General features: G+C 43.2%; 1 protein-coding gene across 1 annotated transcript in view; it reads left to right on the top strand.

Moving 5' to 3' along the window:
* The first annotated feature begins 1,596 nt into the window (after nucleotides 1–1,596).
* SCEL (sciellin) overlaps nucleotides 1,597–23,799 on the top strand; it is a 40,502-nt gene continuing 18,299 nt past the window's right edge. Inside the window, exons 1-9 of the mRNA XM_081909115.1 lie at nucleotides 1,597–1,697; nucleotides 2,455–2,523; nucleotides 5,636–5,704; nucleotides 7,271–7,330; nucleotides 8,615–8,680; nucleotides 11,097–11,150; nucleotides 13,200–13,244; nucleotides 13,909–13,980; nucleotides 23,037–23,105. Coding sequence (XP_081765241.1) covers nucleotides 1,612–1,697; nucleotides 2,455–2,523; nucleotides 5,636–5,704; nucleotides 7,271–7,330; nucleotides 8,615–8,680; nucleotides 11,097–11,150; nucleotides 13,200–13,244; nucleotides 13,909–13,980; nucleotides 23,037–23,105 — 590 coding nt within the window. The 5' untranslated portion in view covers nucleotides 1,597–1,611. The remainder of the gene's footprint in view (nucleotides 1,698–2,454; nucleotides 2,524–5,635; nucleotides 5,705–7,270; nucleotides 7,331–8,614; nucleotides 8,681–11,096; nucleotides 11,151–13,199; nucleotides 13,245–13,908; nucleotides 13,981–23,036; nucleotides 23,106–23,799) is intronic.

Below are 23,799 nucleotides of genomic sequence, written 5' to 3' on the forward strand. Positions count from 1 at the left end.
TTTTTGAACTGCTCTTTACAGTATGTGTGACTTTAAAGAGCAGTTAATAAACTGTTGTTGTACCAAATTTGGCTTTGTTTAGACTTTTTTTGACCATAGGAACGCATTAATTGATTTTCAATGCATTCCTATGGGATTTCGTGCTTCGCAAGACGAAAAATTTGCTAGACGACAAAAATTGCGGAACGAATTAATTTCGTCTTGCGGGGCACCACTGTATTATAATCAACAACTGCTGAAATTCCTCCTTTGATGCAACTGCTAAATTTAGTCAAGAGAATCAAAATGTTTATTAAATATCTTGAAATTAACACCTTTGTCGTCTCTCAAATCTGGAACAGAATTTTGTTCCATACTCGTTTTTAAGCAAACCGACCTAATTCACACCTCCCAGGCAAATACATGGATTAGCAGCTAATTATCCTTCAGATTTTGCACTTTCCCAAAGTTTCTTAGCTCAAAAAAAATTACCAAAAAGGGGGGGGGGATTGCACATGTATATGTTTTGAAATGCATTGATTGAAATAATACATATTTAAATGAGTATTTTGTGATAGCACAAATTTGCAAATTAATGTGAAAATGGGATGGAATGGATTTATAAATGACCACATGCAAAACCAACAGAGACTGGAAACAGACTGACCCATGTACTCCAAATCTGGACATTGTAGATGCAGGAGTTATAGGGCAGGTGTGCAGAACTCCTTTGACCAACAGATCTGACTGGAAGGGGTTCCCTCAAGTTTTGAAAATTCAAAAATTCCTGGTTTTGCTTTCATAATGGAAGAATAGGGTGTATGGTCATCTAGTTCAGGCATAGGCAAACTCGGCCCTCCAGATGTTTTGGGACTACAATGCCCATCATCCCTAGCTAACAGGACCAGTGGTCAGGGATGATGGGAGCTGCAGTCCCAAAACATCTGGAGGGCTGGGTTTGCCTATACCTGATCTAGTTTATAATAGCCAGAAGGTGAGAGCTGAAAGGAATCAAACAGTATTTTGCAGAAGAGTTATCTGTAGAGCAAGGGAAAAGCTCAGCAAACAAAGCCTGATGATTAAAGTATGTGAACTTTGCCACACATCTTGGCATTGGGTCCTTCCATATTTAACTCAAGATGAAGGCCTTAACTCCATTATAAGAATCAATCTTTTGTGCTCTGGCAACAGAATTCATTTATTTGTATTACATTAATAACTTGAAACTCAAGAAAGCTCGATAGCTCCATGATTTGTGCATTGTTGCTTCAGAATTATAACTTCCAAGAAATCATATGGATAGCTATATAAAAGCTGAGTGTATCTTCATATGCTGTAGCTTCAGTGTGTGTGTGTGTGTGTGTGTGTCTTGGTGAAAGGTTTATAGCAATTTATGGACCAGAAAGGATCCACACTCGTTCATAAATCGTGTAAAAATGAGGAGCTGCATCTGAACAGCTGCCCAGGGCTTTTATCTGATTACATTACCAATATATGCTACATTTAGAAGTAGAATCAGTAGAAAAGTGTATGGCCCCGTGAGTATTTTCCCTTTGTCAGCCTCTTCCTACATTGACACACTTCTTTCAGACAGCATCATTAGTTTATAGGCACTATATAAATGAAAATAATATGAAATATTTGGTTTATTGCAGCGCTGATGAAAACTATGGTAGAGTGGTCCTTAATCAATACAAATCACAAGATGGTTTACACAGGTACAGTAGCCTATTAATCTCTATAAGTTTCCTCCACTTTTTCCCAACTATGGAAATATATGCAGGCCATGGTTGTTTGTTCTCATTAATAACCTATAGCAGGGCTGAGAAACTTGAGATCTTCTAGGTGTTGTTGTAACTCACATCAGTCCTGATCATTGGCAATGCTGGTTGGGACAGATAGGAGTTGGAGACTAATATCTGAAGAATTTGCTTTATTGGTTCAGCAAAGTCTATGTATTTGATTGCAATGCAATATTCCCCTTGCAAATTACATACCGGTATATAAGTGATTCAAGTTAAAAATGTGCTGCATCTACCCATCCACCTCCTCTCATCCACTGCTTTTAAAAACGAGAAGATGGAAAATGGATTTGTAATATGTGATAACTCCAACAAAGTTTTTAAGAGATAGGTAACATAATTAGACAGCCGTGAAAGGATATTGACTATTGAGGATATTGCCATGTATTCACATGATACTAGATTCTGTGGAAGTGTGAAGATAATTTCTCAACTTTTTTTTTGTTCAATTTAGTCAAGAGAATCGAAATATTTATTAAGTATCTTGAAATGATCACCTCAACTGTGATATTGGAATATTTCAATTTATTTCTTATCTCAAAAGATCATTTGTTAAATTGCAGAGGTTAATCATCTAACAGATCTAATTTGGATACTTTAGTGACTGAAAATTTTCTTTAAAGTCATTACTAACCCTCAATTACTATAATTAATTAATCTTTCTTAATGTCAGGAGCACCGATGAAAAGGATGATCAAAAAGCTTTGCTTAGCCGATATAGATCCGATACAACTTTAGACAGGTAAGAGTTTTATATAGATGGCTTTATTGTTTTGTATTATAAAGTTTGGATGCTCTCGGGCTTTTGTACCCAGCTACAAAATCCTGCTACGCTTATAATGTGATTCAGATGTTATTACTGTGTTGTGGGGAGACTGTGGTTTGGTGTAACAAATAGTGTTGTGGATAGATGAGAAAGTTGCCTTTACAAAGTTGCTGTCACATAGCCTAACCTACCTCACAAGAATAAAATGATATCATTTTATGTATCCAGAGCTCTTTTGAAGAAGGATGGGGCACACATTTGATAATTAAATTGAATATCTGCCTTAAGACAGTGAAGGGGAACCTGTGGCCTTTCAGATGTTTCTGGCTACAACTCCCATCACCCCTGACTACTGGCCTGGCTAGCTGAGGCTGCTGTGATTTGGAGTTCTGCAGCGTCTTCAGAGCCACAGGTTTCCCATTCTTGTCTTAAGAGACGCTTTGGCTTGGATCCTAACATCTGTTCTCCTCCTGGAATGGGACTTTCCCACCTAGCAATGCTAGTGGAATTCATTTTTTGTGAATTTTAATTCAGCAGAGGTGGCTAACCTGTGTGTTGCATATGGACCCCTAAGTGAGTTTCCCCAAAGTTGTCATAAATTGACTGTTCTTATGGGTCCCCCACTGTGAGTCATAACGCTAAAATGTATTTTTTGCGGGGGGCTCCCCCAATTTTATTTGTTAATTAATTTAATTTGAAAAAATATTGACTGCTCCCTTAGGTTCCCCACAAAGCTGTTATGGCCCTCCAATTAATAAATTAATGATGATATTAATAACAACAATAAATATACAGTATCGTAAAATACTCCAGACACAGAGCAGTATATAATACAGTCGTACCTTGGACCTCGAATGCCTTGAGAGTCAAATGTTTTGGCTCCCGAACGCCGCAAACCTGGAAGTGACTGTTCTGGTTTGCGAATGTTCTTGGAACCCGAACGTCTGACAGGGCTTTGGAAGCCGTGCTTTGGTTTCTGAACACTTTGGAAGTCGAACGGACTTCTGGAATGGATTCTGTTCGACGTCTGAAGTACGGCTGTACATATTAGCAGAGAACCTGGCATGGGGCTGCCTTTTTTAGTAATATCGCTATACTTATTGTAACACAGGGCCATTCTGCCTGAGGTGTGTAACAGGAGCCACCTCCTCTCACCCACTGTTGCCATTGCCCTTCCCCTTCCTGTACTCCCTGCCTTGCTCTGCAAAAGGGCCGAGAGGGTCCTTCGTCCGAGTGAGGCACTCTGCTGGGCGAGAGCCATCTTTTGACTTTAGATTTTCACCTCAGCAGAACTTCTAGCTACCACAACAAGGCCCGGCATGCCTTGCTCTGAAGATGGACCCCCCTCAAAGCCCGTTCTCAGACTGAGGCAGCTTGGAGGAGATTAGCCTCACATAATTTCCACAGAGATCCATTTTGCCGTGAGGGAGGGAGGGGCAGGAAGACACCGTGTTGCTGTTCTCCCGTGTCCGTCACCTGAGGCAATAGTCTCATTTTGCTTCAGTGGGATGGCCCTGTGGTAACATGTAGCTCAGCCTTTAATAAAAGTCTGTTTGAAAAGAGAAAGTTGAATGTGTTGGATACCCTTGGTTGGTTCGTTATAGACAGTGAAATTTCAGCATTTAGTCATAATGATAATAAGACATCGAGTGAGTCAATTGATAACCACTAGTTTCTGCAGCGAATGCTACCCTGGATACAGTAAAATCATATTACAAAGATCAGCTCAGATTGTCCTTTAGTTTATTGCTTGCACAGTGTCTCGCATCACATCAAATATAACTAGATAATGGGCAAGATAGTAAATTACAGAGCTCTTGTGAACTCCAGAGATCTTTGGGATTCCTGTGTGTCTTGTAACAACCCCATGACTTTTCTTAAGGACATTCCTCCTCAAAACCAGCCTGCTGCCTTCACAGCAAGCATTTTCTCACAGGAGAGATGTGGTCACGTGTTTGCTGATGATGAAACATCAGCTAGGTTTCCTCAGCTAGGTGCAGCAACCTCGTCTACCTTACAAAACTGTAGGAAGGAGTGACTTAGAGAAAACCACGGGATATTGCCCACGTCTAGAAGTACAAGGAATCATAACTGCCCCCAGTCTACCACATTATTATAACAGCATGCCTCCCTTTCACTGGAGTTGGGTTTCTGAAATTCCTCAAACCCATATTGGGGGCATCACAGTCAAATAAAAGGCCTTTTTGAGTAAAATCCAGCTTCATAGCTCCAAAGCTCATAGGATGCAAAATGCTCACTCAGCTTACGCTTTTGTAGCACAACAATTGTTTTGTGAGCCGCAATCTGTCCCCAGATCTGTTGCATTGCCTCCATGTTGCTCATTCTTCAGCATGAGATCCTTCAGAAGCACCACTTTGTGGCAGATATAAATGGCATTGCTACCTTAAACGGTTAATTCAGCTCCGACAGCAGGAGCCTTCCATTTAAGTGGAAGTCAGGAAAAGGTTTTCCAGCAGTGACCTTGAAATCCATAAAGGCCAGGAAAGTGCATGTGCTTTTTCTTTAATGTAAATCTAATGGCTTAATGAAATCAATGGTAAGCACAGCTACCCTGGCCTTCTTGGTTTGATGCAACGGCTGTGCTCCACAAGGAATTATACACAATGGGCAACTTCAAATCATATTGATCTCCGGAAACACTTGGTGGTGGGGGGTGAGCAACAATATATAGGGAGTGACAATGAGCTGTTTTGACTGAAGATGCATTTTAGTTCTTTATTTAAGGGGCTTCTCAAAGGATTTGCTGTTTTTCACTACTCGTTTAAAGAAGAGCGTGTAATAATCTCTGGACATTTAATAATTCATTGGTTTTCTAAGACTTAATTAAAATACTCTTTCAGCAAGCCGAAAAACTTTTTAAAACTAATAAGCACTAACGTTATATTGAGTCAGCTAGTATGCTGGTCTCATTATCACTGTAGAAGTGTGTGCCGAAGCTACGGGAAGCTTTTTCTGCCTTGCTAGGAAATATTAGATGTTGACATTTTAATTCAGGCAATCTTTTTCTTTTTTTTTAAGAAAAGCTAATTTCTACTGTTGGTGAAAGCTCGTTTTGCTATTTTTTTAGGATTCCTGGCAACAGTGATGCTGACAAAGCAAATAAGCTTCCCACCTTGGATGGCAAGCCAAGTAGCAGGTATGTGTAAGCCGTACTTCATAGTCATCCGTTTAGGGTGCACCTCAGGTTTAGTACAAATCAAGTGGGTGGATCTCTATAGGAATCCTTCCTTCCTTGGAGCCACTGGTGCTGGTGTGGGACCTAGCAGATCACATACTTTACTGTAGATCTAGGATACAGATCTTCAGAAGTTATTGATATACTGTTGGAGCTGGTTATGGAGGAAGGGTGAATCACACCTTGTGTAAGAGCAACAACTCTTGATTCTAAGAGTCACTTGTCAGTGCTTTGTACACAAACCACAGTGGCCTCATTCAGATAGAATGGTTTATTGTTAGAAGTCCAAGCATGCAGTCTGTGGGTATGAGCCAGAAGCCCGTGCATGGCGTTTTGCTTACCCGTCAGGTGATCAGAGTAAGGTGCTGATCAGTAAACACGCTGAGTTCTTAGAGGAGGGTGTAAAGTCAAAGACTCCTGTCAGGCGTGATGTTCTCTCAGAATGTCTCTCTGACCCAGAAGACAGTTCTGATGAGGCGGAAGAAGAGGCTGAGGCTGCTGATGATGACCAGGTCACTGACCAGGGTCAAGAGCAGGATGTGGCATCTCCACAAGCTGTTATGAGACTGCCCAAGAGTGCGCCTAGTTCTCCTGTGAGTGTAATGGAGAGGATTCGAAGACGCTTTAAGTCAGAGAGTGAATCCCATGATGCAGAGGATACACCTGCTGATCAAAGTGAGTCAGAGGAAACACCTGAGTTTGTGCCTAGGAGGTCCAGTCGCACGACGAAAGGTATCCCACCAGAGAGGTATCAGACCACAGGTGCGTGGGTAAGTTTCGCACAGTGCGATTCTGAGAGTTGTGAGGTGGTTCCACAAATGCCAAACAGGTTTGCCAAGGGAGGGCACAAGGCATTGGGGAAGGGATCGATCTCACAAGGTGTTACTGAAGATGTTGCACAGGTATCACGCAGGGACACAAGGGGGGGTGTGATGGTTCAGAATTTATCTGGTTAAATTCCCCTGGTGTGTGTCACCTGCTAACGTCAGCTTACAGAAGCTGGGCGGAGACAGAAGCTTTTAGAAGCTAAGAAGGAGGAGTTTTTCCCTGTACTTTCACTTCTCTCTGTGTATCTGAGAGAGAGTAATGGCGGCCAAGAGTGACGGACTTTAATGCTGTAATGTTTTAATAAAGAGCTGTAAATAGACACACCTGTCTATGTGTGCTTACAAGAAGCAAGACTGCTTTACACGCTGTTCAACTCTGCTAAGCCGTGACCTGAAGGGAGCAACAGTGGCGCAGCTGTGAAGAAGTGTGCCGGACCCGTTATAAACTGCTGATTGGGATCGTAAAGCTGTCCCCGGTCGCGGCCCCATCGATCAAGGGAAGATCGATATCTCCGCACACCCCTCTCCTCTTTTAGTGCAGATGTGAGGAGTAAAAAGTGAAAAACAACAACAACCTTTACAGTACTTCTGTTTTTGATTAAACACAGTTTGTCGTCTCTAACCATTGAAAAAGAAGTTATCCTTAAGTATGGTTAACTGAAACGACAAAACTTTAAACTTTGGTTTATAATTTTTCCAGGAAGGAGCTTGATGCATCTATCAACACTGGCAACACCACATCGCCTGTGAAGAAGAAAAGGTATTCAAGACCTTCTTCATTTTTACTGTAGATATCAACGTTTTCGCAAAAGCTATCTATCTAATATAGAAATTGATTCTAAGAATTACTCCGAGAGTGGAGCCCTCATAATCCCCTGATGTTGATGTCTTGGGGAAGGGGTTAGGATGGTGTACTGTTACCGGTTTGCCAACCTCCACCAACACAGTAGAAAATCGCTGTGGGAGACCTGTGTTATGGCAGAAGTCCCAAGCTTCCACCAGTGGTTCTCCCATCAAGGATAGCCAGCAGAAAGGATATTGGGGGCAGCAGCAGGGCACCAGAGACTTTGCATCAGCCGGATTTGAAGACCCACATATCCCTTGAAGGGTCTAATCCTCAGGCCTTTCAGCTGCACCAGTCTGGAGCTAAAGTAGTAGGAAAAGAAATGGCTCCTCTGCCCACCTTTCAGCAGGAACTGGCAGGACTTTGGGTGCTGTGGCAAATCTGTGCCTCCCCAACCCCTCATTAGGACTGCTCTGCTCATCCTTTAAAAGAGAAATTTAAGTGAAACATACAAGTAAAAGATGGATTTGAAGAGCACTTACACTGAGGAAACCTCATTGAGACTAAGTAGTAGTGACTCATAAGTGTTGGTCCCTATGCTACTATATACTTGGCAAATGTTTTTATGGGGGATGGGAGAGTATGGGACCCTGTTACTGCCAAGGATAGTTCCAGGCTGATTTGAGTTAGTAACACAATTTTTTTTTTCATATGACAGGCATAGGGTAGATCTTTTAGGTATTTAATAGTTTGAAAGGTGGTTTTTTTTCCCCTGGAAGTGAGAATATGATTAGCAGCTGCTTCCATTTGCAGGAAAATTATAACTACAGTATGTTCTTTCCCACTCTTGCCATCTGAAGTTAGCCGGGATTGAACCTAAAATCTTCTGCAAGCAAAGGATGGGAAGTCTTTCTAGGAATCTCTGCATACACAAACAAGCAATAGCTATGGGCTTTCCTCTGTTCTTAAGAGAAGTGGCAGCCTTATTCCTGAGATAGGAAACATTAGACACATCAAAAAATAAATTTATTCCCAGCAATTCTCAGTGGGAGACAAAAATGCGGAATTATACAGTGACAGCTTTGCAGTTCGTATTAATGAACATCACTATAAGCAAGATCAAGCCACAGTTGAGTGCTTAATTTTAATTAGGATTTAAACAATGGGATTTAAGTTGATAACAGGCAGCATAAACTTCTTAGACTTTGGGTCCAAATACAAAAGACCTGTAAAATGAACTATATGGTTGTACATTATTAGGCAGTCATGGATGCCTCCCCCAGTCTCCAGTCAGAAGGTCACCATAGATGATGAACAACACAAAAGGTAAGAATTTGAATTTTATCCAAGTTATGTTCAGCTCTCAAATGTTAGGAAATGCTTCAAAAGAATTTCTCTTTGGTTGTTATGTTGACAGCTTTGGTTGAGTTTTTGAGGAATATCTAGCCCACATCATTGTTCTAATTTTAGATACAAACTTGAAAAAATCTGTGACAGTGCTCAAAAGAAAGACCCATTATATTCATGGAAGCTTACTTCCTATTAATTCTTTTCAGAATTGCATCCTGAAATATTCTAAGCTTGTCTGCCATGATGAGAGCCTCTGGGTAGCTAAACACTGTGGGATAAAAATGTCAAATTACCGTAAATAAAATCCATATCTTGAGTAAGATCCAGGCAAAGTTAAGCCCTAGTAACCCAGACTGCGTGTGCAGCTAAGCCAAACCATAGCTGGGTGCAAACAAGTCAGCTTGCAGATTCCTGGAATGAAGACAATGGCTGCTAAGCTCCTCCCCTGGTTGTGCTGCCTGGAGTTAAACTATGGTTTGTTTTAGCATTATGTCCAAACCTGGGCTCATGGTTTATCTCACTCTAAACAAACCACAAGCTGTAACCAAGGTTTGTTTTTACTACTCATGGTTTATTTGGGGATTCTAAACCACAAGTCTGGGCAATATGAAGCCAAACAATGGTTTGGCCAAATTAGCATGTTGGCAGCAAAAGCTATTATCTTTGCTAAGCCATGATTTGGCTGACGGTTATGTGTGATTTCAAGAGAGTTCATGTTTTACTTTCCCATCGAAATCAATTAGATGCTGGAATTTTAAACCTCTGTGCATTTACTTGGGAGTAACCTTATTGAAAAGTTGAGTAGAAATGTTTATGACTGTGGTGTAAAGTGGTTTGGGCTTTGGTTTGGCTGGTTTTGAATGTAATACACCCTTATGGACAGATATAAGGAGCTGCCTTACATGGAGTCAGTCCAATGGCTCATCTAGGCAAACCCTTTCTCCTTTGACTGTAAGTTGCTCTGCAAGATCCTGGGGTCTTTCCCAGTCCTGCTATTGGAGACCTTTTAGCTGCAGATGCAAATGACTGGACCTGAGACTCACTGTATGCATGAAAAGGAAGTGCTCTGCCACAATGTATGGCATCCATGCTACCTGAAAATAATATTTTAGCTTGCAAGAATGTACACAGAGAAACACAACCTTGAAAGTAAAGTGATCTTCAATGTGAATTGCTGGTGTGTGGACTTGAGGTGTTGTGGTTTCTTCACCACATAGCCATGTCATGGTTTTTCAGCGTGGGTAAACATTTTCCTGCACATCAGCAGAATAATTCTTGTAAACCTTGGCAGTGCATGGTAAAATATCTCCCTCTATTGAAAAAACTGAGCTCTTCACCATCTGCCCAGGGACAGACCACATTCACTCAACCATTGCTTCTGTCCTCTTTCTCATGGAAGTTTAGTGCTCATTTCCATGCTTTTTCGCTTCCAGAAAAATAAACTTGTTTGTATGAGTTGCAAAAATCATGGGAGTTTTGCATTTTAATTTCACCGGGGCATACAGATCTTTCCTGCAATTTTAAATGTAGTATGGCGCGGGTGGCACTGTGGGTTAAACCACAGAGCCTAGAGCTTGCTAGTCAGAAGGTTGGCGGTTCAAATCCCTGCGATGGGGTGAGCTCCTGTTGCTCGGTCCCTGCTCCTGACAACCTGGCAGTTCGAAAGCACATCAAAGTGCAAGTAGATAAATAGGTACCACTCCGGCGGGAAGGTAAACGGTGTTTCCGTGCGCTGCTCTGGTTCACCAGAAGCGGCTTAGTCATGCTGGCCACATGACCTGGAAGCTGTATGCCGGCTCCCTCAGCCAATAAAGCAAGATGAGCGCTGCAACCCCAGAGTCATGGTGGTACATTGATCAAAAAGTTCCTGTTCCACAATTCAATAGGTAATGCAGTGTAAAAGGAACATTAGGTCTGGGATCACGACACTAGCATTATAATAAGGAAAAACGATGCAATAATGTCTGAATCCACTCACATGTACCTGTGCTCCCATTTTCTGTTGGTTCAGGGATATATAGAGAGAGGGAAGGAGGGAGAGAATATTCCTGGATGCCAAGATCCAGGTTTGGGGCAGGTACCCTTTAGTGAGAGAACACCAGCAGAGATTTAAAATAAAAATATATGCAGCAAGGTTAGCAAGTGTGGGAATATAGGTTGCTGGACCTTTAAAACAGGCCCTTTAAAGTGAGTTCCAAAGTTTCTCTCTTCCCATGACATAGAAAAAAGACCACACATTTAGTAAGTTAAACAGGGTTACAAACTGCCCCAAAATAAGATTCATGTGCTTCAAAACGCTACACAAGCAGCAGTGCTTTTTTCTGGGGGTACACATTTTAACTACGCATGTTCAAGACACAAATTAATTCAGCAATTTTGTTCCATCACGCAGGCATTCCTGGACCTCACAAAATACAACTACAGCTGTAGCCACCAATAACAAACCGTAAGTATACAGTGCTTATTGGGTTATGCTGTTTTTAAAGAACATAATGCGGGACTTCTTCATATGTTACGTTTTCATGTGTCTCATTTTTTAAGTGTGTGCATCTAGGTGGCGCTGTGGGTTAAACCACAGAGCCTAGGGCTTGCTGATCAGAAGGTCGGCGGTTCGAATTCCCATGATGGGGTGAGCTCCCGTTGCTCGGTCCCTGCTCCTGCCAACCTAGCAGTTCAAAAGCATGTCAAAGTGCAAGTAGATAAATAGGTACCACTCCGAAGGGAAGGTAAATGGTGTTTCCATGCTCTGCTCTGGTTCACCAGAAGCGGCTTAGTCATGCTGGCCACATGACCCGGAAGCTGTACGCCGGCTCCCTCAGCCAATAAAGCGAGATGAGCGCTGCAACCCCAGAGTCGGTCACGACTGGATCTAATGGTCAGGGGTCCCTTTACCTTTACCTTTATCTAATAATGTAAGGTGTGAATGAGTCTCAGTCAGAGCATGAGACTCTTAATCTCAGAGATGTAGATTCGAGCCCCATGTAGGGCAAAACCTTCCTGCCCTGCAGGGGGTTGGACCAGATGACCCTTGCGGTCCCTTCCAACTCTTCAATTCTAAAATTTCGTGAAATGTTCGTTTGCAAACATGTAGATCATTCCAGCATATTTAGGGAGACTGAGTGGTTTTCATTCCCTCGTTGAGTGCACACTTGGTGGCAAACTTGGCTTTGCTGCCATGTCATCTATGAAATAGATGGACTTTGAATGCCTTTGAGCATTAATGATAGGTGCAAATAGAGAAGGCTTGAGTGAGAGTGAGTCAAGGCAAGAGAAAGCTCATCGCGTAAGGTCATTCGAAGGAGAGGTGCACAGATCCTCCTTACCTGTAAGCTAGGTGGATGCTGAGGCTCTTTGAGCCTAACACTGTCTACACAATATAATAATACAATCTATTGCCTTTTGAAATAGGGGTGCCTTGTTTTTGTGTGTTATTATGTTATATCTTTTGTGCTTTTATATTGTAAAACTGCCCCGTGATCCTTGGGTGAACGGTGGCATAGAAATCTTCTTCTTCTTAATAAACTGACTACTGTTTTCATACTATCCCATCTCCCCTTGTTGCTTTGTAAATAGATCTTATAAATAACCCATAGGACTCCAGCCATCCCTAACTCTGAAAAAATTTCCCTGAACTTATTCTCCACCAGGCAAAAGGGAGAAAAGTAGCATCTACTTTCTGATACCCTCAAATATAATTTCTTTGACTATTATTTCCATTACCTTCCTTTTTTCCCCGGCTTTCACCATAAGATTCCAGCACTTTAAAAAATATATATTAAAATCATTTAAACACAAACTACAGTGAAGAGAATGTAGTGGGTCCTAAAAATCTCTATCTCAGGTGTCAACGGCCAGTATAAATAGGTGTGTTCTTCTGCTTCCCTCTGTGGGGAGGAAATCCCACAATATAGGGGGCTGACCCAGAGAATCCTCTTTCCCAGGCTCCCCCACCCAAATTTCTGAGTGGAAACTACCAAACTACCAAGAGGGCCATGTTATAGGCATGCCTTTTCCTCCCCACAGGAGTGTTAAAAGTGCTCAAAGCTTGGGCTTTATTCCTGAGATTTTCGTTCTGTTAAATTTGCTTACATTCTTCCACAGACAATCAGCAAGGGCAGCCAGCAGGGATGCAATTAAAAAAAACACTTATTTTCTGAGGGATGTCAGAGATATGACTCATAATTTCTGTGCATTGCAACCATATGGTATGAGATACAACCCCATAGTAGAAAAGGTAGGGCTTCCTTGTTATCAGTTTCTGGCTTGCATCTATTGAATGACTGCACCACAAAAAGAAATCAAGATTCTCATTGCTGTTTATTCAGTCCTGGAATTACTCCATATTGTGATGATCCCTGCCTGTAAAGGGAATTTGGAAAGTATCCATTATATAATCATAGAAGTCATAAAGTATATATGATTTCTAACCAGAGGTTTGTCTGTCTGTCTGTCTGTCTGTCTGTCTGTCTGTCTGTCTGTCTGTTTGTTGCTTCAGAGTTTCAACTACTGGTACTTCAAACAAAGGAGGAGGACCAAAGATGTATGTATTTTCATTTCTAGTATTTAGAGTTTAAACTTGGAAATAGTGTACAGGCCAGCATCTGTTATTTGTAGTTTATTTCATAGTTATCCAAAGAAAGAAAGAAAGAAAGAAAGAAAGAAAGAAAGAAAGAAAGAAAGAAAGAGAAAAGAGAAGAAAGACAAACATTACTTTGCAAGGGTATTGAGAAGACTGGTCTACCTTGTGGGGGCATGTGGTTGCTGAATGATTCTGTTTGTCATCTTTTGGCTTCACTGATCAAATTGTGAATCACAGCAAAAGCAGCAGCAATGTTTGAGATTGGGACGGCATTTACTGCCATTACCATGTTGACATTTTTGTGTGTTGACATTTTTGTGTGTGTTCCTCTAAAAGCTTTGGCCTTCCAGATGTGGTTGGATTCCAACTCCTTAATAGGTTATTGTATTTTAGTGTTTTGTTGGAAGCCGCCAGAGTGGCTGGGAAAACCCAGCCAGATGGGCAGGGGATAAATAATAAATTATTATTATTATTATTATTATTATTATTATTATTATTATTACAGCCCCAACCAGCATAGGTTGGTGGGAATTATAGCCCAACAATATCTGGAGGAGCACAGGTTCCTCACACACTGCATTGTGGGGTCCTGCAAAAAAAATGAATTTTCCTTTTCATTCTGCAGGACTATCTATTCATCGGAACCAATTACATCTCCAAAGTCTAATGCTGTCGTGAGTGATCCAGCCAGAACTAGGTAACATAAAGTGATGTGATTAATGATTGGTGTTTTATGTGATGACACAATAACCAATGATGGGTGCAAAGCAAAACACTTATAAGCCCCGCTGATTTCAGTGGCAGAGATGTAAGCCAGGAAAGTAGCAGTAACAGCTTTGAAATGTTTTATACATCCCCTGTGACCTGTGCCCCCAAAATCCAGGGCAAACTTCATGTAAGAAAATTGCAGCAAAACCTTATTCTGCTTCTTCTAGGCCAGGCATAGGCAAACTCGGCCCTCCAGATGTTTTGGGACTACGACTCCCATCATCCCTGACCACTGGTCCTGTTAGCTAGGGGTGATGGGAATTGTAGTCCCAAAACATCTGGAGGGCCGAGTTTGCCTATGCCTGTTCTAGGCAATGTAGCTTTTGGAGGGGGGATTTGGCAAAAGAAAAACAGTGGGAAGGGGAAAGTGCATAACTCTTACCCTATCCAGTTATAATTCACATTCTGGGGATACCTTGCAAACATGCAGCTGGAACACCATGTGGGAAGGGGTCAATTGGGGACATTTCCAGTGTGAGAGTGGTGGTGGGGAAAAGGGTGAAGTTTCCCTTTCTCCAGTACTTCACCCATGAAGGTGGTATTCTTCTGAAGGTGCTTTCCTTAGAAGGAACCTTTGGGATTTGATTCTGCCCCTTTCGGTGTAATTTGTAGTTCAATATTTGGCTTTGATGGTAAAGTTATATTATTCAATTTGGCCCTGGTCCTGCAAAGACAAGCCACAGAAATGCTTGTTCGTCACAGAAGAAATGCCATCCACTTCATATATGTAACGATACACAGTTTTGCTGCAATATACATTCATGTGTTTTCTTACAAAGCAGCCCAGAGTAGCTACAGCCCAGCCCAGATGGACAAGAACAGGATTCCCAGCAGATCTGAGCTCTGGCTTCTTTTTAGAAACTAGCCATGAAATGTAAGGAAGTTGAGGAAAGGTGAGGGATGCCAAGAGAGAGAACTGTAGATACGTATGAAGATTGACATTAAGATTGACATTTTGAAAGAGAAAAAGTCAAAGTTGAGAGAGATGATGTTTAGAGAAAGAATACCATACAAACATATGAGGCAGCTGAAACACAGTGGGCAAATACAGATTCAGTATATCATCATAATGCAACTTAGTTTAATTATACCATCTTTCCACAATCCACTGCTCTCTAGGTGGTGTTGGACTCCAACTCCCATGAGCCCAGCCAGCATGGCCAATCATTAAGTATGATGGGAGTTGTAGTCCAACAATATGCTACAAGATACCAGGTTGGCCGAGGCTGATTTATACTGTGAAAGCATCTGACCAAAAACAACTGTGTCTGAGGAAAACATTCAACTGACAGCTTATCCCAGCATCAGACTTAAAGTCTGTTTACAGTGGTAATCTCTGGGTTCCAACCTAGCAACTCTAGTCTTCATTTACTTGGGTCACATTTTAAGAGATTATTTCTGGCCTCGTTGTGTGCATTCCTAGTCTAAAGTGCATAGCCAGACGTCTTTAATAAATCCCACGGCACGTACTGGAATACAATGGGATCTCCCCTCTTGAAAGAGTTTGAGTCATGAAATATTTCCAGGAAGGAAACAATATGTTGATTAAAGATTTCTGCTGTCAGATCTGGAGATCTTAGAGAATAAAACATCGGCAAATTAACTGGGAAAAGCTGCTGTCGCTCCCCACTTACAAAGGCTTGTTCAAGCCTTTTCCTAATCCCCTTCCTCACTCATTTCATATTCACTCTCCTCCGTGGTTTTTATTAGCATATCAAGCATTCTGCTCCGGTTTCACCATTGGTAGAGAGCTGCGGTAACAGTATTTGACTGAGCTACAAGTTGCTATAGTAACCGTGCTATATGGCTATTTTGTGTCAGTATCTAAACCATAAGCAGCTTGAGAAGCTTAATTGGGAGACATGATTGTGGTGCAACATCCTTGAATTTGGCCCCCAGGCAGCGGGGGAGGGGAGCAAATCTGACACCTGGGAAGGTGGGGCTCAAAAATCCAACTGATGACACCAGAAAGATTCATCCATATTAATTGTTGTCAAGAGAAACAACTTCTTTTTGTTTTGCTTTAAACCCACTAAATTCATTTACTTATTTTAAAGGGTTTTTTTAATTAAAACCCAACTTAGTGTAGTAATGTCAGAAGAGATGTGAAGGAGATGCAGAAAATGTATTATCCATTTGCACGGGGGGAAATGCAAAAACCGAAGTTTTGTCCTTTCTGTGAAATTAATGCTAACTCTACCTTCCTTTCGCTCACACCAGCACTAATGAATGATTTGCACAACCTGATTGTTAAATAGGTCAGTTGTCCCTCTGATAACCTGCAGTATTTTATGGAAATACTTTGGTTATCAGTCTGAACCTGCTATCAAAGGTAGATTCCATCCCAGCCTACCTATCCTATTCATCCAACATGATGAACGCTAGGGAAAATTATCAGGCTGGGCAGAGCGAAGTAGGATCCAATGATGCAAGCTCTTGGGGAAATGGTGCTGTGTGTAATTTGGAGCAGTGGAGGGAAACATGCAGTACTGTTTTCAAGCCAGTTAGTGTATTCAGCACTGAGCAAGATGGGCAAATGTTCTGACTCAGTATATGGCAGCTTCCTTTGTTCCTATGACTCCCTCCCTGCCTTTTGATCCTGCAAATAAATGGTTCTTGGCCTGTGGGTTGCATTCTAACGCAAGGGAAAATAGTTCTTTGAATTAACTTGAAGCCAGCACGCCACCTGGTTCACCTTTGCAGCCAAATGTTCCATCTTTAAGGACTTCTCTGTATGAATAATCTAATTGTTTTACGTTTTATGGAATTGCTACGGAGTACTCAGATGTGTGCTTTTTATAGTTGTGAAGTCAATAGAGAGCTTAGAAGGCTATGTTTATTCTGAAAGCATAGCTGAGCAAGTTGGCGTTACTTTCCCAGTAATTGTTTGCTCATGCTACTTCTCAAAACATCCTGAAAGACAGCTTCTTCCCCACCGTTTAATTCTGAAAATTACTGTACTCAGCAGCTCGGGGTATTTTTGGCAGGCTGTAAATGTGCTCTCATGGTTTGCTACAGTGCTCTTTAGTTTCTTAATTCTTGGCAACTCTTTGTGGTCCAGCCTTCAGTGAGGTGAATTTAAATCAGCCTGGCACTGTCTGGTCAATGTCTTGGCAGAGATGAAAACGACGTCCTGAATCGGAACAAATGCTATTCCTGTATCAACCTCATTTGCTGGCTAGCTTACAAATTGCCCTGTGAGTGAGGGCCGTCCTGGACACAAATAGCCCTGGCCTATCAAATCTAGACATTACCGATGCACTCTTGACACCGTGTTCGAAGGCAATCCTCTTTTGCTGAGGCCACAGATTTCTATTGTGACCGATTACCCTTTTCACTGCCAACTCCCGCACAGGAATAGATAGTTATTGCCGGTTGTTTTATAGCTTAAGCTAATTCCTCCATACAAATTGTCCGGCACTTAGTATGGGCTAACTGCAGCATCAGGGAAGTTGTGTGGGCATGTTGGAGTAAACTAGAGAGCCTTGTGTGTGCAGACATAAGATCAGCAGGTGCCTTGCACAGAAGGGTCAGGTTGAATATTTATTGTGGCCGGTGACACTAGACGTTTGGAATTGGGTTGTTGTTATCTATAAAAGGAACATGCAGGAAGAGGAAAGGTTCTGCCCATGTTCTTCATTTCAGGTTCTTCATTTTTTCAAAGCCCTGGCAGTAGCGTTGGGAGACAAATGTGCTGCAGGTTATCACCCTGTCCCCATTGGTGCTTGCTCCATGGTAAACATGTTTTATACTTACCTGCTGGGAGTGAATCCAATTGAACTTAATGAGAATTCCTTCTGAGGAGATATGTATAGGATGCTGCACTAGGTCCAGGTGGCGCTGTGGGTTAAACCACAGAGCCTAGGACTTGTTGATCAGAAGGTTGGTGGTTCGAATCCCCGCAACGGGGTGAGCTCCTGTTGCTCGGTCCCAGCCCCTGCCAACCTAGCAGTTTGAAAGCACGTCAAAGTGCAAGTAGATAAATAGGTACCGCTCCGGTGGGAAGGTAAAAGGCGTTTCCGTGCGCTGCTCTGGTTCGCCAGAAGCGGCTTAGTCATGCTGGCCACATGACCCAGAAGCTGTACGCCGGTTCCCTCGGCCAATAAAGCGAGATGAGCCCCGCAACCCCAGAGTCGGTCACGACTGGACCTAATGGTCAGGGGTCCTATCAAAGCTAGCAGTATTTGAGTACACTGGTGGTTTTGAAAGTAAACATGCCTCTCCCCTAAACCACATTTTGTAACCATGGTTCATGTACTTCCTGCTCTAATGATACTGGTGTCAGAGTCTCAAATGTTCATCTGTCATACCTGTAGATGATGGGGTTTTGTTCCTGAAATTCCAGTGTAATATCATAATTTTGACATGTGGCTGCAACTGTTCATATCCTAAGCACTTACTATTAGTTCTCTTAGCCATTGGACTCCTGTGAGATGTTCCTGTGTCTGAAATCCTATTTAAATATTCTTGGCATCTTGTGTTGCAGTTTCTGCATGGGGATCTGACTTGTAGCCAACTCAATCAGCATTAAGTTTTATCCACGAGGAAAAGAGGGGCATTGATTTATTGGACAAATCAGAAAAGCCTGGAAAGTGGCAGTGTTTCATCCTGAGTTGGCTGGGTTAGATGTTGTGATGGCTGGAGTGAACATTCACATATATCACTTAGTGATTCATCCTGCAGAAATGGTAAACGGCTTCCATGGAAAATCTGATCTTGCTTGCGGCTTGAGATCACCACTAGATGTTTCAGTCACTGAGCCGATTGACACATAGTTCTAATGCAAAGGGGTCATACATGTTACAAGGTGAGAAAGCAAGTCTTGAGCTCTAGACTGTCTCTCACCCTTCTAAACTTTTATGGGAACTCAGCCTTTCTGTGCAAATGCTATATACAGTGTAGAGTCTACAGGGGTCAGCAAACGATTTCCTAGCAGAAGGCCAGTCCACTGTCCCTCAGACCTTGTGGGGGGCCGGACTATATTTTGAAGGAAAAAATGAACGAATTCCTATGCCCCACAAATACTCCAGAGATGCATTTTAAATAAAAGGACACATTCTACTCATGTAAATAAATGCTGATTCCTGGACTATCCGCGGGCCGGATTAATAATAATAATAACAACAACAACAACAACAACAACAACAACAACAATAATAATAATAATAGATTTTATTTCTATCCCGCCCTCCCCAGCCGAAGCCGGGCTCAGGGCGGCTAACAACAATAAATAAGGCAATTTGGCAGCATCCAGCCCCCAGGCCTTAGTTTGCCTACCCATGGTCTACACCAGTGTTTCCCAACCGGTGTGCCGCGGCACACTAGTGTGCCGCGAGAGGTTGCCTAGTGTGCCGTGGGAGGGAGGCGGGCGAGTCGGGCGGCGAGAGGCGGGGCGGCGGCAGTGGTGGTGTTATTCGGGCTGAAACTCTGCCAGAGGAGGCTGGGCCCGCTTCCCTTCGCTCCCGCCCACCCTCCGCGTCGTCGCTGTGAGGCTTCGGGCTGGGCGACAGGAGGAGGAGAAGCAGCAGCAGGCCGCGCGGGGGCGGTTGCTATGGCAACGCCCCTCCTGCCTCCGTCAAGATGGCCGCCAGGACCGCTCGCCGCTCGCGCGCGCTGGAGAGGTGGGCCCGTCTGGTGCGCTCCTTGTCGCGCGGCAATGACGTGCTCCGGCGGGCCAGCGGAGGCTTCCCTCAGCAGCAGCCTCCGCCGCGCGGAGCGGAGTTTGTGGCTGCCGCTCACGTGAAGATGGCGGGCGTCGCCGATGCCGCCTCCGCCGGGAGCGGGGAAGGCGGGCGGTGGGGGGGCGGCGGCGGCGGCCCCCCGGAGCTCTCCCTGCTCCTGCCGGGCTCCGGGCAGCAGCGGCGGAGCAGCTTCACGGGCGGCGAGTGCCGCTCCCCTCAGCCGTCCCCGGCTCGCTCCGCGCCGCCCGCCTCCAGCCCGCCGTCGCCCGGCCCCGGGAAGCAGCAGCAGCAGCGCACCGCCGAGACGCTCGGCTTCTACGAGAGCGACCACCGCAGGCAGCAGAAGCGCGGCGGGGCCTCAGGTGAGCCGGGGGGGCCCTGCGGGGGCTGGAAAGACAGGCAGGCGCGCCCGCGAGCATGTACAGAGTGCATCGCGGCGGGCTCAGAAAGAAAAGCGGAGTGCCTCTGGGCACGTGCAGAGTGTTTCTTCTTCTCACGCGAACTCGAGCCCATGCCGCTTCTCGGTTGTTTGGGGGCGGCAGGAGTCAAATTTAGATTTTCCCAAGAGGTGGGAGCAAAAAGGGGCTGCTGTGGTTACGGCGCCAGTTTCTCTCCGGGAATGTCTTGGCGGCACCAAGGAAAATAAATGCACCTTGCACTTAGTCGGGGGTTTTTCGTGGTTGTTCATAGGTGGCGAGGTGGGTCTTGCGCAGGGTGCAAGGGCAAGACCTCGCAGGCGGCCTTCCCACCAGATGTCAAAGAGAAAAATAACTACCAAACTTTCAGAAGACATCTGAAGGCAGCCCTGTTTAGGGAAGCTTTTCATGTTTAATAGGTTATTGTATTTTAGTGTTTTGTTGCAAGCCGCCCAGAGTGGCCGGGGAAACTGAGCCAGATGGGTGGGGTACAAATAATAAATTATTATTATTTAGTTTTTTTCCTCCCTAGAAATGAAGGGCTGAGTGCATTCAGGAGCATGGAGAGATTTGGGTGGCGAGTGACTTTTGGCAGACAGCATTTGGAGCGGGGGGGGGCAGGAGGAAGTGAGTGAGCAAGCAGAAATCAAAGCTGAAAGTTGTCTTCTCTCAGCCAAGTGTTGCTGCTCTTTTAAATCAAAAGGTGGCAAGGAGGTTGTAGAAGTAGAAATAGCATTCCTGCTGCGTGCGTGTTTTGTGCACCAAGAAGTGAATCCGGCAGTTCTACTCTGGAAGACAGTACAAGAGTTCCTCTGAAGTCAAGTACTTAAGAGGGTTTCTCTCTCTCTCTCTCTCATGACAGCCTTGCCAACTGCTCTCTGATTGGCTCTGCTGTTCTTGCCTTTTCCAAGTTTGAGATTCGGTGCTGTCAAAAGTTTGGAGGAATTTAGTTTTACAAGCACCTAAGCCTTTTTTACAAGCTAGTTTTACAAGCACCTAACCAAAATCGTGGTTTCAAGCTGAGATTTGCTGATCTACCTTTGGACAGTTTTTGGTTGGAAACTGCCAAGGAGTTCCCCCTTCTGGCAAACAAAGCTATTTTGCCATTGCTCCCATTTTCCAGTACATATCTCTGTGAGTTGAGCTTTTCAAGCATGATTGCTATAAAAACTAAATACAGAGAGAGACTGAGAGCTGTTGACGAAGAGCTACGTGTGTGTCTTTCTTTGATTCCAGCCAGAATATCAGCTTTGTGTTCAGCCAAACAGGCCCAGGTTGCGCACTGAATAAAGTATTTTATAATTTTTCATATTTCTGTTTACTTACTATTTCATAATAATGTAATTATAAAATACTTTCTTTGTGTTTATTTGATTCCTATTAAAGAGAGTTACTTTATATATAGTCAATATAGGCACAGAGTTAATTTTTTAAACATTTTCTAATGGTGGTGTGCCTCGAGATTTTTTTCATGAAAAAAGTGTGCCTTGGCCCAAAAAAGGTTGGGAAACACTGGTCTACACAAACCCTGTTCATGCAACCCACCCAATACTTTTTAATGGTGGGCAGATCACAACACATATTGCACAAATTTATGTACACAGGCCCTTGTTTACATTTAGGGTTCTATAGAAGCCTGGAGGGTTTTTGTGTGTTATTTCCTCACTGTATGAAACTAAACACTGAACATCTCTACATTTTTGTCTCCCCTGCTTCTGCCTGTTCCTAATGGGTGGGGTTCAATGTAGTGCTAAGCAGATTCTTCTTGCTTGATGGAATGATCTGCTCTCTTCTCCCCCTGTGTGCTGTTCGGGGGGGGGGTCTTCTGACACCCCCAGAGCCAGTTTCATGGAGGAGGGAGGGAAGCCTTATTGTGCTTGTGTAGGTTTCTTCTGGCAGGCATGGGACTACTTAGTTGAATGCATCTCATTATATTAAATGTCTCAAAGTGCTTTTCCATGAAGTAGCTTGAGAGTGCAATTTGCATTGCTTACGCAGTCTTTGTCAAAAGAGTTTGGGGGAAATGTTTTGTTTTATATCTAACATCTCCTTGAACCCACCAAACAAACCTGGCAATATCTCATTTAGATGTTTGCTACTGACCTGGTTTGATCAGAACTCAGTATAGCCTTATCTCGGAGAGAGCAGCCTGATCTGCCCTTTACAATGCCTTTTCTAAAAATATTCTCTTGAGACACAACATCCAATGATGCAACCTCCTCTTTCAAAGTATTAGCTTTTGGGTTAACTCTTATAAGTAGTTATATAAATAAAACTGCAAGACAGGCATGTGAGAATGGCAGGGATCACTTGTAGTTTTTGCATTCCTTTCTGGTCCCTATTAGAGGTTCTTGGGTTGTTCTTGTTTTTATTTTGATTATGTATTTTATATTCCGATTTTATCCTGTGAACCACTCTGAGAGCTGAAGGTGGTATACAAATTTAATAATAATAAATAATAATGTGTGTGTTTAACTTGTGATAAATGCTTCTTAGCATTTCCGTAGAAGCTATGGTGGATTATTATAATAGGTACCTGCAGAAGAAGATGCTATTTAGTTCTCTCTCATAATCACTTCATTTTGACCTGGTTACATCACAACAATAACTTCTTTTAGCTATTCCTTTGATATTCAAGCTTCACTGCACAGTCCAAACTTACTGCACTGCGAGAACCACTAGACAACTAGCAACTCTCAGAGTGAGACATTTGTGCTGCACATATCCAAGCAGTTGCTTGTATTGTCAGAGTATGAACTGTGTCAAGATGAATCTTTCTATCTTCCCTGGAATATCATTTTGGTTTCTCTCCTTAATCTGGGCAAGCTGAATAATTGAACATGCACAACACAACTTATTTAGATGAACCCATTTTCTCTGTTTTTTAGGCAGATAGCCACAGCAAAACCCAGTGAATCAGATGCTAACAAAACCATGACAAAAGAGAGAGCTGGGAGGTAGGCCCTATTGTGTTTGATCTGTCATTTTCAGAATGAGAGCTAACTGTGTGAACTACATCCTAAGCACCTCATGTAGGCTTGTTCTGAGGATAAAGTGGGATAAACATGTTTGATGTTCTGAGCTTCTTTGAAGGAGGATAGGATGCATTTTATTTACAACTGTCAGTGGCAACTGGGTCAGTTGCCACTGACCTGTACAACTTCTGTTGCCACTGACCTGTACAACTTCTGACCCATCAAGCTAAATGCAGCTCACTGGCCATGTATAACAGCTCACTAGGGAAGTCACCTGAGAAGTCTTTGTATTTGTTTGACAGTCTGTGACTTCAAAAGCCAGCAAGAAGGATGTGTGATATTAAAGAGTGATGTTTGAAGTTGTGTTCAGCCTAGTTGTTCCACGCTATGCAGACTGTGGAACGTGAACATGAAGTAGGGAGACGTGAGTTCAAGGAACCAGGGTTCAAATTCCCAGTTAGCTAGGCAGCTCATTGATTGGGCTTGGTGAATATCTCACCATAACTAACCTTACAAGGCTGTTGTCAAGAAAGGAGCCTGTATATGCTGTCCTGAGCTCTGTGGAGGGAAGCTGGGCTACAGATATAGTAAATATGCTAACATGACATGATGCACAGCGCTTATTTATACAGGACAGCATGAAGCAGAAGGCTTAGTCTCATTTCATGTGGTTTAT

This window comes from Podarcis melisellensis (assembly GCF_964234715.1).
Source record: "Podarcis melisellensis genome assembly, chromosome: 4".
NCBI classification, from domain to species: Eukaryota; Metazoa; Chordata; class Lepidosauria; order Squamata; family Lacertidae; genus Podarcis; species Podarcis melisellensis.